The 14,504-nt window shown below is 39.8% G+C and overlaps 1 protein-coding gene across 3 annotated transcripts; it reads left to right on the top strand.

Annotated features, from left to right (window-relative positions):
- The first annotated feature begins 884 nt into the window (after window positions 1–884).
- Window positions 885–12,089, top strand: LOC112561073 (innexin unc-9-like). 3 transcript variants are annotated; one of them, XM_025233281.1, is made up of 9 exons: window positions 885–1,193; window positions 1,825–1,841; window positions 4,237–4,435; window positions 5,317–5,424; window positions 7,374–7,851; window positions 8,662–8,786; window positions 9,128–9,339; window positions 9,544–9,637; window positions 11,206–12,089. In XM_025233281.1, coding segments are annotated over exons 2-9 (1,305 nt in total). In that variant the 5' UTR covers window positions 885–1,193; window positions 1,825–1,839; the 3' UTR covers window positions 11,293–12,089. The 3 variants fall into 3 exon arrangements, with proteins under 3 accessions (XP_025089066.1, XP_025089064.1, XP_025089067.1); XM_025233279.1 differs by having other exon boundaries at window positions 891–1,193; window positions 5,236–5,424; XM_025233282.1 differs by lacking the exon at window positions 1,825–1,841 and having other exon boundaries at window positions 891–1,193; window positions 5,236–5,424.
- The last annotated feature ends 2,415 nt before the right edge of the window (window positions 12,090–14,504 follow it).

The raw sequence follows: 14,504 nt of genomic DNA, 5'->3' as shown, positions 1-14,504 counted from the left end.
CGGAATGTAAATTATTTGTTGGGGAATATCCCATTAATGGTATTGTAATTTTAAACTTATAAATTTTAAATTATAAGCTTTTAAGTACTTTATTTTTCTGTCTATTTTCTTCTTCCTTCCATTCTCGTGTGTTCTTCGTATACTGATGCGCTGGATCTTACTGAAAAAAAACACCTGTTATGTCGGTTGCTTTTCTTGTTGGAGCTCAAACCTAACGGGCGATGGGGGATCTAAAGAGTTTCTATAGAAGTGGATATAACGAAAGACTTCTTAATCGTTTAGGAAGGACATTGTTTAGTGTGTCTTAATGTCCGTAAAACAGGTTTAATCATTTCGCTTGTTGAATAATTTTGAATTATATTTATTTCTTATATTCAGATTTTTTTTAGTGTTTTCTATCTCGTCGGAATGTAGCTGCAGAGTTTGCATGTGAAATACTGATTCTATCAACCTATGGATACCAAGAAGTTGAAATGCGTAGGATAAATTCACAATATAAAAACCTGCATCAATTTTACGACAATAAAGGCAATACAGTGAAGCTTTCTTACGGATGGTGAAGACTTTCCTCCCTCTTATCCCGGTTTGAGAATATGAAGAAATGTTACCAGATGAAACTACAAGAGGGTGATTATCACTTCAGTTTACTCACTGTACCTCAAGTTCGCTGCCGAAGCGCGCGAAACATGGCGGAGTGGACTCCAGCAACAGATCTACACAGGTCACACTTCAAAATAGCAGTATGTACAATATATACATTATATACATTACATACCGTCCAGTTGCAAACCAGAAGATGAAGAAAACGCAGCAGAAGCGCATGTAAACATGAAGGTCCAACACTTTTATCCAAATCGAAGCACAACAACCAAACATAAACAATATCAAGGGCAGACAATCCCCTCAGCCTGTTAGGCCAAGGGACAGAACTCTGTATACGTAACAAATCTAAACAAAGACATAAGAAAGAACAAAATAACCTCCGCATTTCCAACAGACAGAGCATATGACACGAGCTGTCGTGCTGACTGATGCAATCAAAAGATGAACTTCACGGTTTGCGCTGAAGCCACACATGAACAGAGATGCGACCACAGGCCGAGACGTCTGCTCACAGGCCGCTAGAGTGCTCTCCCCTGTCGTGTAACGCTTCACTCTTCACCGGAGTCGTGTCGTCGCTCTGCTAGCAGCAGGTAAACCATTTATTTGGCCGTTTACATTCCTTATCGTAGTCATTCACTGGTGAGATTGCGCTGGTATACTTACCTTGTGCATATTTTCAGTATGCGCTTGTACTTATGACAAATAAGTGTGTTTCATTATTAGATTGTATGAACTGTAAATGGTGGAATCTAAGCCTGTTGCTGTATAGTACTAGATGTAAACCTCAAAGCTTCTCACTCACTAGGAGTAGAGCATGGTATTATACAGTACTAGATGTAAACCTCAAAACGTCTCACTCACTAGGAGTACAGCATGGTATTATACAGTACTAGATGTAAACCTCAAAGCTTCTCACTCACTAGGAGTACAGCATGGTATTATACAGTACTAGATGTAAACCTCAAAGCTTCTCACTCACTAGGAGTACAGCATGGTATTATACAGTACTAGATGTAAACCTCAAAGCTTCTCACTCACTAGGAGTACAGCATGGTATTATACAGTACCAGATGTAAACCTCAAAACGTCTCACTCATTAGGAGTACAGCATGGTACTACTAGCGGCGTTCGCGCTATTTTTCGCAGAGTTAAAATTCTGTATTCAAAGTTATTTTTTAAGGGGGAGAGGATTTTCTATTATTTTATATTTTGGTAATGTAGGAACCGTTTGACAAAATGTAAGTACATCTTTTCAAGTGTCATTTGTTTGTGTGCAGCATAATCATTTTATTGTTCTTTTGCAATTTTTGTTTGTTTAGCTGTTTTTGTTTTTGTTTTATTTTTTCTTTAAAGTGTCATACATGCTAATGGTTGCATTATTATCAGTAATGCAAAAGAACTTCTGAAAATACTTAAAGATATAAAAGAGTTAAATATAAAAGCAAGCCATCATTACTCATCACTCTAGTCTATTGTGGGCGATAGCTTACTTCCCAGCTAGACAACTCCTCTCCTCGTCTGACGATCATCTCCTTACTTTTCCTGTCACCAGAACATCATATGATCACAGGATTTTTGGTTATCGTACAGCGAAACAATGGAACTCTCTCCCTTTCCATATCCGCCACCTACCCACTATTGAATCCTTACACGTGCAAGGAAAACACACCTCTTCCGTAACATCACTCCTAACAACCTATCCCATAATGCTCGTCCTTTGTCACACCCTTCCTTTTGTAAAATCATGCTACTCTCAGCTCTTGTTCTTGTTATTTGGTTCCTCTTTGTGCTTTCTCTCTTTGATTCTATTATACGTTAGCACTGTTATTTATTCTTTTATAGCTCATACGCTATTTGTTTTCCTCTCCCATGTATGCTGTCCATGTTTCGTTCTTGTTCTTAAGCGCTAAGAGCATGCTGCTTAGGAGTGTGAGTATGGGCTTTATTAATTTTGCATATTATTATTATTATTATTATTATTATTATTATTATTATTATTATTATTATCCTGTACAGGACGACCAGTCCAGTCTTTGACGTTGGTAAGTCAGTTCTTCTTCTGGCCACCGCGGCGTCCTCTACCCTCCAGGGCACCTCGTAGGACAGTCTTCGACAGTGTCGTGTCGGGTCACGTGGCCACGTCGCTTGACTGTTGAAAGTAGAGGTTCCTGGTGTCCTACAAGTGTGGCCATCTTCTTTCGTACAAAGTCGTTGGTTCTGTGTTCTGTGTATGAGATCAGGGGGCAGCCTCCTCAGGCACTTGTTCAGCAATGGCCGGATTCTCCTTTCCGTCTCGGCGAGTAGAGTCCACGTGTCACATCCGTAGAGCAGGATCGGCGCTACCAGGGGTTTGTACAGCTTGTACTTGGTAGTGAACCTTATCTTATGGCTGACAGATCCTATCTAGTCTAGCCATTGCCGCTGTTTCTGTCGCGATCCTGATGCGGACATCTGGCTTGGAGTTGCCCTCCTTGGAGAGGGTGGCCACCAAGTATTTGAAGCTGCTGAACTCTTTAAGCTGTAGCCCGTTCATAGAGACTGCTTTGCCACTGCCATTGACCATAACTTTTGCTCTTTTCACTTCCATATGCATTTTAACTTTCTGTCAATCTGTTGGTGAGGTCTTGTAGCTCTTTGTTAGTGTCTGCTAACAGGTGTCTGTCGTCGCAAAGCGCAGATTGCAGATCGGTCTTCCACCAATTGAGATGGAAGTATGATGGTCGTGTAGAGCTTCGAGCATGATGTTCTTTCACTTGATCAAGCCTATTCTGCCATCCATCCCACGGAAGACCACATCGTCCAACACCCGAGAGTCTGTTGGATCAGGACCAGGTTCAATGACTGTCCGAGATAAGCCTGACTTGTTCAAACAACTCATGGGTCTGTTGATTATATTTGATGTTAACACTTATTCCTCTGACTCGTCTTCCAAGACTTGATGGATTCCACTTTCGGTGTTGGTAGCTATGGTTGGAGAGAAATGACAGAGGATCCATAGAACCAGCAGTCTCTTAAAATGTACTTATTTTAGATGATTTATACCGAAAATCATATAGTTTAAAATGTATTTATTTTTTAACATGCAAAGTTTGCAAAAAGTCGTAATAGAGCTTAAAATGTCGGGCTGGGGGGGGGGGGGTAGGGCGGAGGTCGTAAAAGCGAAGACGTTTGTATAGCGAATATTTCCGTTAAAAATGTGTGTGATATATCTCTTGCTTACTGTATTCAAAAATTATTTTTTCCTTTCTCAAAAGGGTTTTCAATGTGTCATGATACTTAGACACAAATCACTTTTAAAATATGTCTGTGTGGATGGCATGACTTATGAGTTACTGTATTGTTGTCTTTAGAGTGTGAAGCTGATCATTAACTGTCATAAGGCAGTGGACATTGTTAGCTGTGTATGATAGCTATTAGTATAGTAACTGGAATATAGCTTTGAGATATTCAGCCTGATGTAAGGTATTTTATACTAACAACAACAACAACAACAACAACGATAACGATAACAACAATAACAACAACATTGTTTGCATTTATTTTTCATATATAAACAACTGCAGCCCATTCAGCCATTTATCACATTGTATGCTTTTATAAACAAAGTCACATAATTGATCAATTACTTTGCAGGATAAATACGGCTCTGGGTAGTATTTCTCATCTGGAACTCCATTCAACAATTCGAGATGATGATGGCATTGACCAGCTGCATCACTTTGTCACCGTGACTCTTTACGTGCTGTGTGCAACAGTCGCAGGCTTCAAGGAGTATGCCAGTGAACCCATTACCTGTTGGAACTATGGGCAGTACATGTTTCCTCATTACGGGGTGAGGAAGTAAAAAGTACACAAATATAAGTATGATGCTTCAGTAAAAGCGTTAGACTTTGAGGTAAATGTTCTGCCAGGATCTTGTTATTATCTCTGGACTCTTGAAGGAGCATTTCCTAATGTTTCTCAGACTGTGGCTGGAACTCTTTAGAGGTCTAGGCTGTCTTCTCAATACATGTAGATTTTTGGCATTACGTTTTAGGTCACTATTATTCTTTATATATATTTTTGCTATTCAAATTGCTATTTAAAGCACATTAGCTAGCACGGAGACTGTTTTGCAGCACTAATCTGAAGTTCATTTTCTTCCCTCCTGAAAAACTGTTTAACAATAAGACACATGATATATTCCTAAGAAGAAAATAAAGAAAAACATATCTCGACCTATTTCTGGTGCTGGGTTAGAGTTAATTGGGTTGGTTTTGTACCGACCCTTGGTGTGAGCACCTTTTACAGGTATTGAATGACTTGATGCACTGAGTCCTTGAAATAGCAGAAAGAAATCAAAGTTGTACGTTAACAGGGATGGAGAAAGAAACTACTTATAGTTTTTCCCACTGCTTTGCATTCAAAATATTTGTTGCTGCAGACGAAACCATTAGAGCTAAGTAAAGCATGTTTAATATATTCTTGGTGTTGTTCTTAGGGCTGTTGGCATTTGCTGTCTTTAAGAGTATACTCTATAAACCAAAGTTTTACATGAACACAGAAGACGAAGAGAACTATTTATCATTTTGAAGCTGTTGTTTTACATTATGTTTAATGTAACTGTTCCATTATTGCTTTCAATAATTCCAGCAACATGTCAACAGTTACTGCTGGACTCAGTATCTGTATCAATACCCAAACGAGACTAACTTGAACATTACACCCTACCAGTTGGACGCACTTGGTGCACCTGAGCACGATACGAAGACAGGGGTTGGCAAGATCACCTTCTACCGCTGGGTTACAATGCTTTTCTTGATGCAAGCCTTTTCTTTTAAGGTACAAATAGTTTTGCTTGTGATTTCCCAATACTAGACCTTTAATAATAATAATTTAGAGGAAGTGGATTTTTAATGGTTAGAGTACCTTAATTTAATTTGTGAGCTTGTAGTGCACAGCATTACGACCAAGACAGGTCGCACTCTGCGCTGACCATGATGATAAAAGGAAGACAGTGGAAGGTTGGATACGAATAGGCACACTGAACAGATGTGGTGAATACAGCCTTTTCTTTACATGGAATCTTCGAAAAGTCAATAAGGTTATACATCTGAAGGTATCGGAAAGATATTATGACATTTGTATCGAACCTCAACTCGCAATCTTCGGTGCAGAGGCCCAACTTTCACAAATAGAAATATCGTTCCATCAACATAAGAGAGCAACATTGTGAGAGCAACACTCTGATGGTCATTGTAAGCTGAACTTCCTGGAAATACATGAGGTCAGTACTGGGCATCTAAGCCCAGAGGCAAACCTATTTGATACCTGGTAGTGCGGCAACTTTCCCCCAGCTGTCTGGAATGGGTACCTGACTCCATAGAGGGTTGGGAAAGGTAAGACATCAACGAGAAGAGATGGGCGTCGCCCTGATCAAAAGATGGTTGTGAATTAATAGTGGGTTCTTGCACCTTACTCCCCAACAGAGGGTACGGGATGGTCTTTACCTTTTTTTCAAAAGAGCTAATACTTGTGTCTTATAGAGGAGGGCCGGGGATTTTTTAGTTTTGAGCATTCAAACCTGCTGTGATGTACCAAGGTTTTACTTATGCTTTTAGAGAGATACTATAACATATCTGCTGGTGGCCATAAAGACCTGCTTCTGTCTTAGTCCTTATTACAGGTCGATTTTTGTAACGTTTTTGAAAAGAGTGTTTAAATGTGTCTGCGAGCGCGTGTAAACATCTGCATGTAAACCACGCTCGCCGCACTCTTTCACCTTTTTCAGCAAAAAAGTCCGGCCAACGATTAACACATTTAATGTTTAAGAAATTGATTAATGATGAAATGTGGATGAAACAAAATAAAAGAACACTACTCCCTCACTGCCAACCCCCTCCTACGGTTAACAGACGGGCTGGCGAGGTGACCGACTGGACCAGCAGGTTATATCCGACGAATATTTTCACGAAGTTCGTGAGTCTAAAAGCCACATTAAAGCCACACCACTTGTATCGGCGAAGCTGATATATTCCAATGCTACACCACAACTCGGAATACAAATGATAACCTCCCTCTGAAGAACGTTGGATAGAACGTTGAAGCAATGCACACAATGTTTACTCTCTACAGAGCTCTTGACTCTCTCACTGCTTGGTCTCGACTGCCCTCCCCTGGCATCAAAGGGAATTAAACACAATACGAATCTAATTAGATTCGCCTGAATCGCGAATCGTTACAATTTCAAAAAAATTACTGAGCGAGCCGGGTCCGATGGCAGGTTAGGTTTGCGGCCCTATGCTCCACTGAGGGCGACCAGGACCAAGAAGAAGAATCTAAAAATTACTAATAGGCAAAATATCCCCTCAACTTTCTACACCATTTTCTAGTAACATAATAAGATGATTTTTCAAATTCGATATTTTCATACCTAGAATCGACTTACTCAAGATGGCCTGACATATTCAGCTAGCCTTCCTTCATGCCTCCAACAAACAGTCTCAACCAGCTTAAAGCAGGACTTCCACAACTTCTATATCAAAACCTTTGAACACTTGCAGAGACCTCTCACCCAAAGTTAACACCCATTACGAACATTGACAAAATGAACATACGACATATGCTACTTATTCATTTCTGTACATATGCTAGTTTTCCCTCATTTTAATACCTTTGTTTTGTAGTAGTGTCTCAGTTTCCTTTCCTAAGATTGAGAGTAGATGTAAAAAAGCACAAACTTCAAACATGGCGTCATTTTATATTTCTTCACATTTTTCATCTTGATGCAGTTTCCTAACATGATATGGAGGGAACTCAATGCCTATGCAGGCAGCAACATTGTCAAGATCGTTCAAATGCTGCAGGATGTCATTTTTGCAAAGAGAGCTGAGAAAACAGAGAGGTTGCAGCAGGTGGCCCTCTTCCTGGAACAATGGCTTCGCATCCACCGCAAGCCTCGCTGGTTCATGCGTCACCAGAGTTCTTTGCCGTACATTGACACTACATTATCCTCTTGTATGATGTGCATTGGAACGGATACAAGCAATTACCTCTCCACCTTTTACTTGATGACTAAGGCGCTCTACCTCCTCAATACCGTCATGCAGTTTTTCATTCTATCAATATTTCTGCACACCAACTTTTTTATCTATGGCATAAGACTTCTCAATAGCTACTCAGAGGGGAAATCTGATGCACATAGCAAGTCTATGTTTCCCACTGTAGTTATGTGTCATTTTCGAACCTATCAAGATCACCGTACAACAGGTAAGTACAACGCATATATTATGGATTCTTAGACTTTGACAGAAAAAAAAAAAAAAACAAAAAATATGCAGTTGATTTATAAAATTGTAATCGACACAGAAATATATTTAGATACAACTGAATTTGTGCTATTCTGTATCGATGTGAATGCAAAACATACTTGCTGTTGGTCTTGGGCATTGATTTAAAAGTACTTAGGTGGATTTATACTTTGTGTGCTTGTTTGTGTGTCAGAGACTAGAGTTATCACTCTGAGATTTCTATGCATGTATATGGTTGTGTGTTGTGTTGTATGAAAGCTAGCTTGAGAGCGTGTATGCATGAAACCTGTGCAGGTGACTAGAATGCTAACCTTTATAGCTTGAACACTCTTGAGTAGATCTTGTTAGAGGTAGCATATGTCAGCTTTGTGTGTGCAAACCTGAGAATCAAATAGCAGACCTGTCCTTGCCTAGCTAAAGTCACCTTGTAACCATTTTTAAGAATTGTAAGTGTTCTGTGCATTTTATTTATTTTACCTGGAAAAAATATTTTTGTAACAAAATTGTATGCAGCAAAACTGACCCACAGCTGTCATTGTAATTTACTGGCATTACGTGGGATAGTCCTGGGCTATCTCAGTTTCTACTAGTGGATATTTGAGAACATCATGGTTTGTTAACTGGGCATAAAGGTCACACGGCACCCAATATAAGAGCATAAAACAGATTAATTTTACTTTATCTCAATCTATAATCACTGGAACTGAGCATGTGAATAGAGAGTCTGGGGATGGCGGCCAGAATAAGAGCTGCTCTGCTGGGTGTGCAGGAAGGTGGGTTCAGTGTGTCCTAACCATCAACTTGTTCCTGGAGCAGCTCTTTCTCATCGAATGGCTGTGGCTTCTGCTGCTGCTGACTGTAACCACCTTCAGCTTTATAGTGTGGTGCTTCAAGGTACCGTTAGCATGCACTCTTTCTGTGTGGTGCTTTAAGGTATTGTTATCATGCAATCTTTCTGAAATGGTGCAGTCATTGCCTCAGACTTGCAATAATAAGTATCATGTAATAGCTGGTTTCTTTTCTTTCATTCCTTATAAGGCATGTCTGCTATACCTAGGATGTGTACATTAACTATAGCAGATGAGAATAAAATAGCTGTGTGTGTGTGGCCGAGTGATTTTGTGAACATCCTATACAGGATATTTGGCAAACAGACCTGCACCGAGACATATCACTGCATTAGCAAAAGTTGATTGGTTGTTTCATTCATGTACTTGTTTTCCTGTCTGCTGCAGATTCTACAGACTCAGACAGCATTAAAATTTGTGAGGCGTTATATGCGGTTGATGAATTTCTACTGTGTCCCAGCGACTGCATCCAAATCATTCTCTGTAGAGGAGTTTGTCACAGAGTACCTGCGCAGTGATGGGGTATTTGTTCTTCGAATTCTTTCTGTCAATACCAACGAGGTGGTTGTTTCAGAACTGGTGACAGAGCTATGGAACAGGTCAGATGGATGTAAGGTCAGAGTGGATAAGTGTCAGTGTGCTTGCTAACATGCACTGGGTTTTAACAGTGAGGATTTTAATAATTCTGTTAATGTTTAGTTTTTAAAATGTGAACTACTTATTACTTGTCAATACCCTGTTTCTTTGTGCTGTTTTCAAACTCATGTTGCATGTTTCAGTATGCTTTCATTCTTTCTTTCCAGATACTTGAGTTTCAAAATAAATGAGGTTGGACAAGGTTCACCAACTTCATCTTTCCAACAAGAGATACCTTTCAGACCTGATGACAGAAAAGTGGTATGTCCCTTGTTCTGTGAATTTGACCTTCCTAGGAAAGAAGTTTTTGCTTGTCCACTGTCAAGTATTTTTCCAGTCACCAAAATTAGTAATCCTACATACTACTAATGCCACTCAATATGCCGACAACTTCACCTTTATTTTTTAGTAAATGAGCTATGTTGCTGTCAGCTACACTTTTATGAATTACAATTATCCTGAAAGGAAAGCTGGCTACAAGCATATGACAGGTAATCATCATGTAACATGGCGTAATTATTACACTGGTCTATAATTTTGTTTTTTGGTGAATGTGCTTTATTTATGTGGATATTATTTTCTGATTTGGTTGACAGTCCTTTATAATAATGGGCTCAAGTACCATGCACACTTTTAGTATTATTGTTTAAAAGCTTGTTCTCAGGAATTCTTCTGGGATGAGTACATTAATGCATTCTCTCTGTGGGTAACATAGTTTCATTTTGTCAGCTGTTGACTACATCAACATTAATGTTAATAAGAAATAAACAGTAATAATTAGCAGTTATCCCACAGCTTTTAGCTCAGCAAGTGTCAGAGCTTATTTGAGTCATGAGACCTGCCTGAAGTGTGATACATTGATTTGACAACGACAGGAACTGTTCTCATAAAGTTGATGGCTATTTAACATTGCTTGAAATTGTAACAGGGGAGATGGGGGCTGCTTACCCAGTCTCCCCTCAATAATAATAAAGTCTTACTACAATAATAAACACAGTCTCACCACAACAATGAACACAGTCAACACTGTGGTGGGTAGAACCACGGATGTTAGTTCGTGGTAGAACTGGCTTTACTCCTATGCTGGTTGATGTTGCCATCCAAGGCAAAACCGCAAAATATTCACATGAAATCTAAGCAGTCTATAATCTCATTGGTGGGGTGATGCTCCCATCTAGACATCTCTCTCTCCAAATCTCTTCTCCCTTCCTGCTTCGCAAATCTTCTAGAATACACCTTGTTGCTACGGTGCCCCCACCCATCTTCATCTCCCTGGAAAGACCAGTGGGGAAAACCAGCTCATAGGGTCGCTGAACCCAGAACTCAGCTCCCCTAGCCATCTCTCTTTCTCAGGATAACCCTAGAAAGAGTAAAAAGTTCATCAGACATTGAAGTACTGTGGCAGCTCCTGTGTGTGGGTGGGTGGTGGGTGGGAGCATAAGTGTGTGTCGTTCCCAGCCTAAACTCACGCTACCATAAAATTAGTTTACAAATTTATTTACAATTTTTACAGTCGTGTGCTATCAAATGTTGTATTTATTTGCTTTGTTTGTTTTTTTTTAAATCTTTTTTCTTTGTTTAATTTCTAATAATTTCTTCAAAAGATTGCACAAGTTTCATAGATTGTCCAGTGTATTGTCATGTGAGACTGTCTTGACCTGTGCATTGAATTGTAACTGACTGATTTTATGATTGATGGCTGCTATAAAGTATGTCCAAAAACAATCTACTTCTACCATTTTTCTTTTAGTACAAGTTGTGTGTACAGGAAAGTCTGGAGATGTCCAGCATTACTTATGCATCCCCTGTACTGCTTACTTCCATTACAGGAAGAGAATGAAAGAGAAACAGGTCCAAGAAGTAGCACGGATGTTGATACTGAGCCAGTGAACAGCAAAGGAATGTCAAGCGTATGATGTCAAAGACTTCAGTCCATCCAAGCTTCCTTGACTGTGACTGGCTGTATGTGCCATTGTCTCATCTGTTAGCAGTCAACTACCTGTCACAAGGTGTCGTCTGACTCTGTCCATTTTCTACCGCATTAACTCGGCAGCTCCAACAGATGATGGTGTCTAAAGTGGGCACCATATATCTCCCTAGACATCATGGAAGAGTCAGTATTTGTAATCTCACAAATGAACTAGGATATTTTTATTACTGTTGTTATTGCTTTATGAACAAACCACTAAATTCAACATGACAGAATGCTGCTGGTAGGAGATTTAGAGGAGTATGCCTATTAAGCAAACCCATTGTCAGTTTTAACCTTTTTCTGTTTTCAGAAATTTTGGTATTGGTGAACATCATGAATTAAGTTGTTTACTTAGATGTGGGGTATAAATATGTTGTAATGAAGTAAATCAAGTCACTGAAAACAGATTTGACTGTGATAAGGTTTAAGCGGATTTTATACCAATTTCACACTTTATCGTGTAACAAGCTGAACAGTATTCTTTTATTAGGCCAGTTAAGGTATATTGTAGATCTATATATATATATCATTGAACTTTTTTTGAATATGATGCTATAATTTAGCAATTTATTTACTATTTGTATCAAACAGAAGAATGGTAGCATGACATATTTTATTTATACATATTTTACAAAGAAAGCATGTCTATACAGTTTGTTTCTATTGTAGGGTGAAGGACAACCTATAGATGGATTTCAATATTGTTGTTGTTTTGTAAATATTAAATAAGGGAAAAGGGTTTTGTCATGTTTTGTGATGTAAGACTGAAGAAGAATTTTTTTTTATTGTTTGTTTTTAACTTTTATTTTTTAGTTTCTTCTTTGTCTGTACCAAATGACATGACCACATGAGGGTTACCCTCTAACATCGTGAAAGTCCAAACAGAAGGTGCAGGCAACATCAGTGAATTGTTCACTATATAGTGAATTGTTTCCATGGTTACTGTGGGGTTCACTAGCCGCTGCTCTGACCACCTCGACGTTTTCGAGCAGGGTGGCCTGTCTCACGGACTTGTCACGTTACAGAGAATTCTGTTTTTCCGTCAAAAGACTACTGACTGCTGTCAGTGCTGCCTGCGCCACGGTTTTACCATGCAGAGGACTGGGCATGTTTTTAGGGGGAATTCTTGTGATAGCGGTTTTACAGTTACAGAAAATTCTACGTTTGTTCGTGGGAATTCTTTTGATGCTGAGACTTCTCCTCCATCCCTGACAGGACGTGTGATTGACAGCTTCACTGCGGTCGTCAGTGAATTCTACGATTTCGCCGGACTTTCTTTTCCTGGAGATAGTCCATGTCGGCTGTGCTAGAGACCTATTTGTTTCACGCTTCTTGTGGCAGTTAGGTGCCGGCCACACGTGTTTGTTTATCTGTTCACTGAGGGGCGGTTGGCTTCGTTGCTCGCGTCGGACGCGTGAGTGTCTGTCTGTGTGACTGTCAGCGTGTCTGTGCGCAGAACAAACATCTATTTCTTAGTCTGACGAGTTGCTGAGGAGATCGACAGACGGGGTTTGTCATGGAAACCACGCGTTGATAGACAACTGACGCCATCTAAGATAGACTTTTCTTTCTTCATCTCTCGCCTTTTCCTTTCTCTGTCGCCTCTTCCATGTCCTTTTCCATGCCTCGTTGGTACTGTCCATGTCTTCAGAAGGCGTGGATTAAGTGGAGAATTGTGGAGTTTTATACCATTTATACTATGTGTTTTTCCTGATCATAATAGCCAGAATGTCTGCGCACAAAAGGAATAAATAAGGTGAGATGGGGTACCCCTGCCTACAGGGTCTCTGATGAGTACTGAATAAACTTTCCTCAAAACTTAATTATTGTTTCCTCTTCTTGTCTTTTTCGGAGCCATTGTTTGCTATTGTACAGAGGAAGAAAAAACAGCACAGCACCAAAGCACAATCAGACCGCGCGGTCGTCCAACACCAGTTTCAGAGGTCTTAATACGTATTATCTCTTAACAACCAACTTCAAATATTCTGTCAACAGAGCATAACAACAAGCTATCCGTTCACACTGTATGCAAACAGACGCACTCTTAGATAATTAAAAAAACGAATCAAAATAAACAAAGATTACAATTTGAAAAATAAATTAAGCGTAATACACACATTGAACCGAAAATAATAATAATAAATTGAATCGTTAATTAAGAAAGTGAAATATTCACGACCATGAGTCACAACAGTACAAACCTACAGTGGTCAAATCTTGTCCCCAGTAGTGTCGCCGCTGTACACAGCCCTAAGGTCAGTGGTTGTCCCTGAACTCAGCTGCAGTGTTTGCTATGAATAAGTGAGGAACTTCTTCCGACTTGGGGTAGAAGACAGAAAGGTGAGGCTGGCATGTCCCATCCATCCTTGAGACCCACCCTGACCAGCCCCTTCCCCATCCACCATCACCTCGCCGCCCCTCCACAGCACACCTGCCGCCCCTCATTGGACGATTGAACGAAACATTTAGGTCCTCCACATTAGTTTGAACAGAAACACTTAGCAACAGAAAGACAGCACCTTTGATTATGATGGTAAGTGTTGACAGCAACACACACATACAATGTCAATAATAATAATAAATGCAAAATGTATAAAGCTCATACTCACACTCCTAAGGAGCAAGCTCTTAGCGCCTAAGAACAAGAAGGAAACATGGATAGCATACGAGAGACAGAAACAGAAACAAACAACACATGAACTATAAAAGAATCAACAACGGTACTAAACAAAGAATAAAATAAAAGACAGAAAACAGAGAGAAGCAAATAACAAGAACAAGAGGTGAGAGTAACATGATATTACAGCAGCAAGGACATCTGTTTATGTTGGTTGCCACGAGCACAACGAACTGCCAGTCACAAGTCAGAAGAAGCGCACACCGTCCATGAGACAGTCATAGTGGAAATAAAGGTCTGAGGGGAATTAACTGCCGCACCATCACCTCTGCCAAAGTGTGTTTGTCGACATGTTTGTTAGATCTACGTGACAACAACATGGCGCAGTGATCTGACAGAGTGCAACGTTCACATCCGCTTGGGTCATCAAGGCCTAGAATGAATTGAAATACCGTATTTTTGTACCTGACTCAACAGTAATTAGCTGACATTTCTACAATAACCGTGAAGTTGTCCTCTCTTTTAGCTGATGGTTTTGT

This window comes from Pomacea canaliculata, linkage group LG4 (assembly GCF_003073045.1).
Source record: "Pomacea canaliculata isolate SZHN2017 linkage group LG4, ASM307304v1, whole genome shotgun sequence".
NCBI classification, from domain to species: Eukaryota; Metazoa; Mollusca; class Gastropoda; order Architaenioglossa; family Ampullariidae; genus Pomacea; species Pomacea canaliculata.
The sequence above is the reverse complement of the archived record's forward strand: the minus strand, read 5'-3'. Positions and strand labels throughout refer to the sequence as shown.

Coding starts and splice junctions, on each gene's coding strand:
- LOC112561073 (XM_025233279.1), top strand. Junction 7,852..8,661: donor TCAAGATCACCGTACAACAG/GTAAGTACAACG, acceptor CTGGGTGTGCAG/GAAGGTGGGTTCAGTGTGTC. Junction 9,638..11,205: donor GACCTGATGACAGAAAAGTG/GTATGTCCCTTG, acceptor CTTCCATTACAG/GAAGAGAATGAAAGAGAAAC.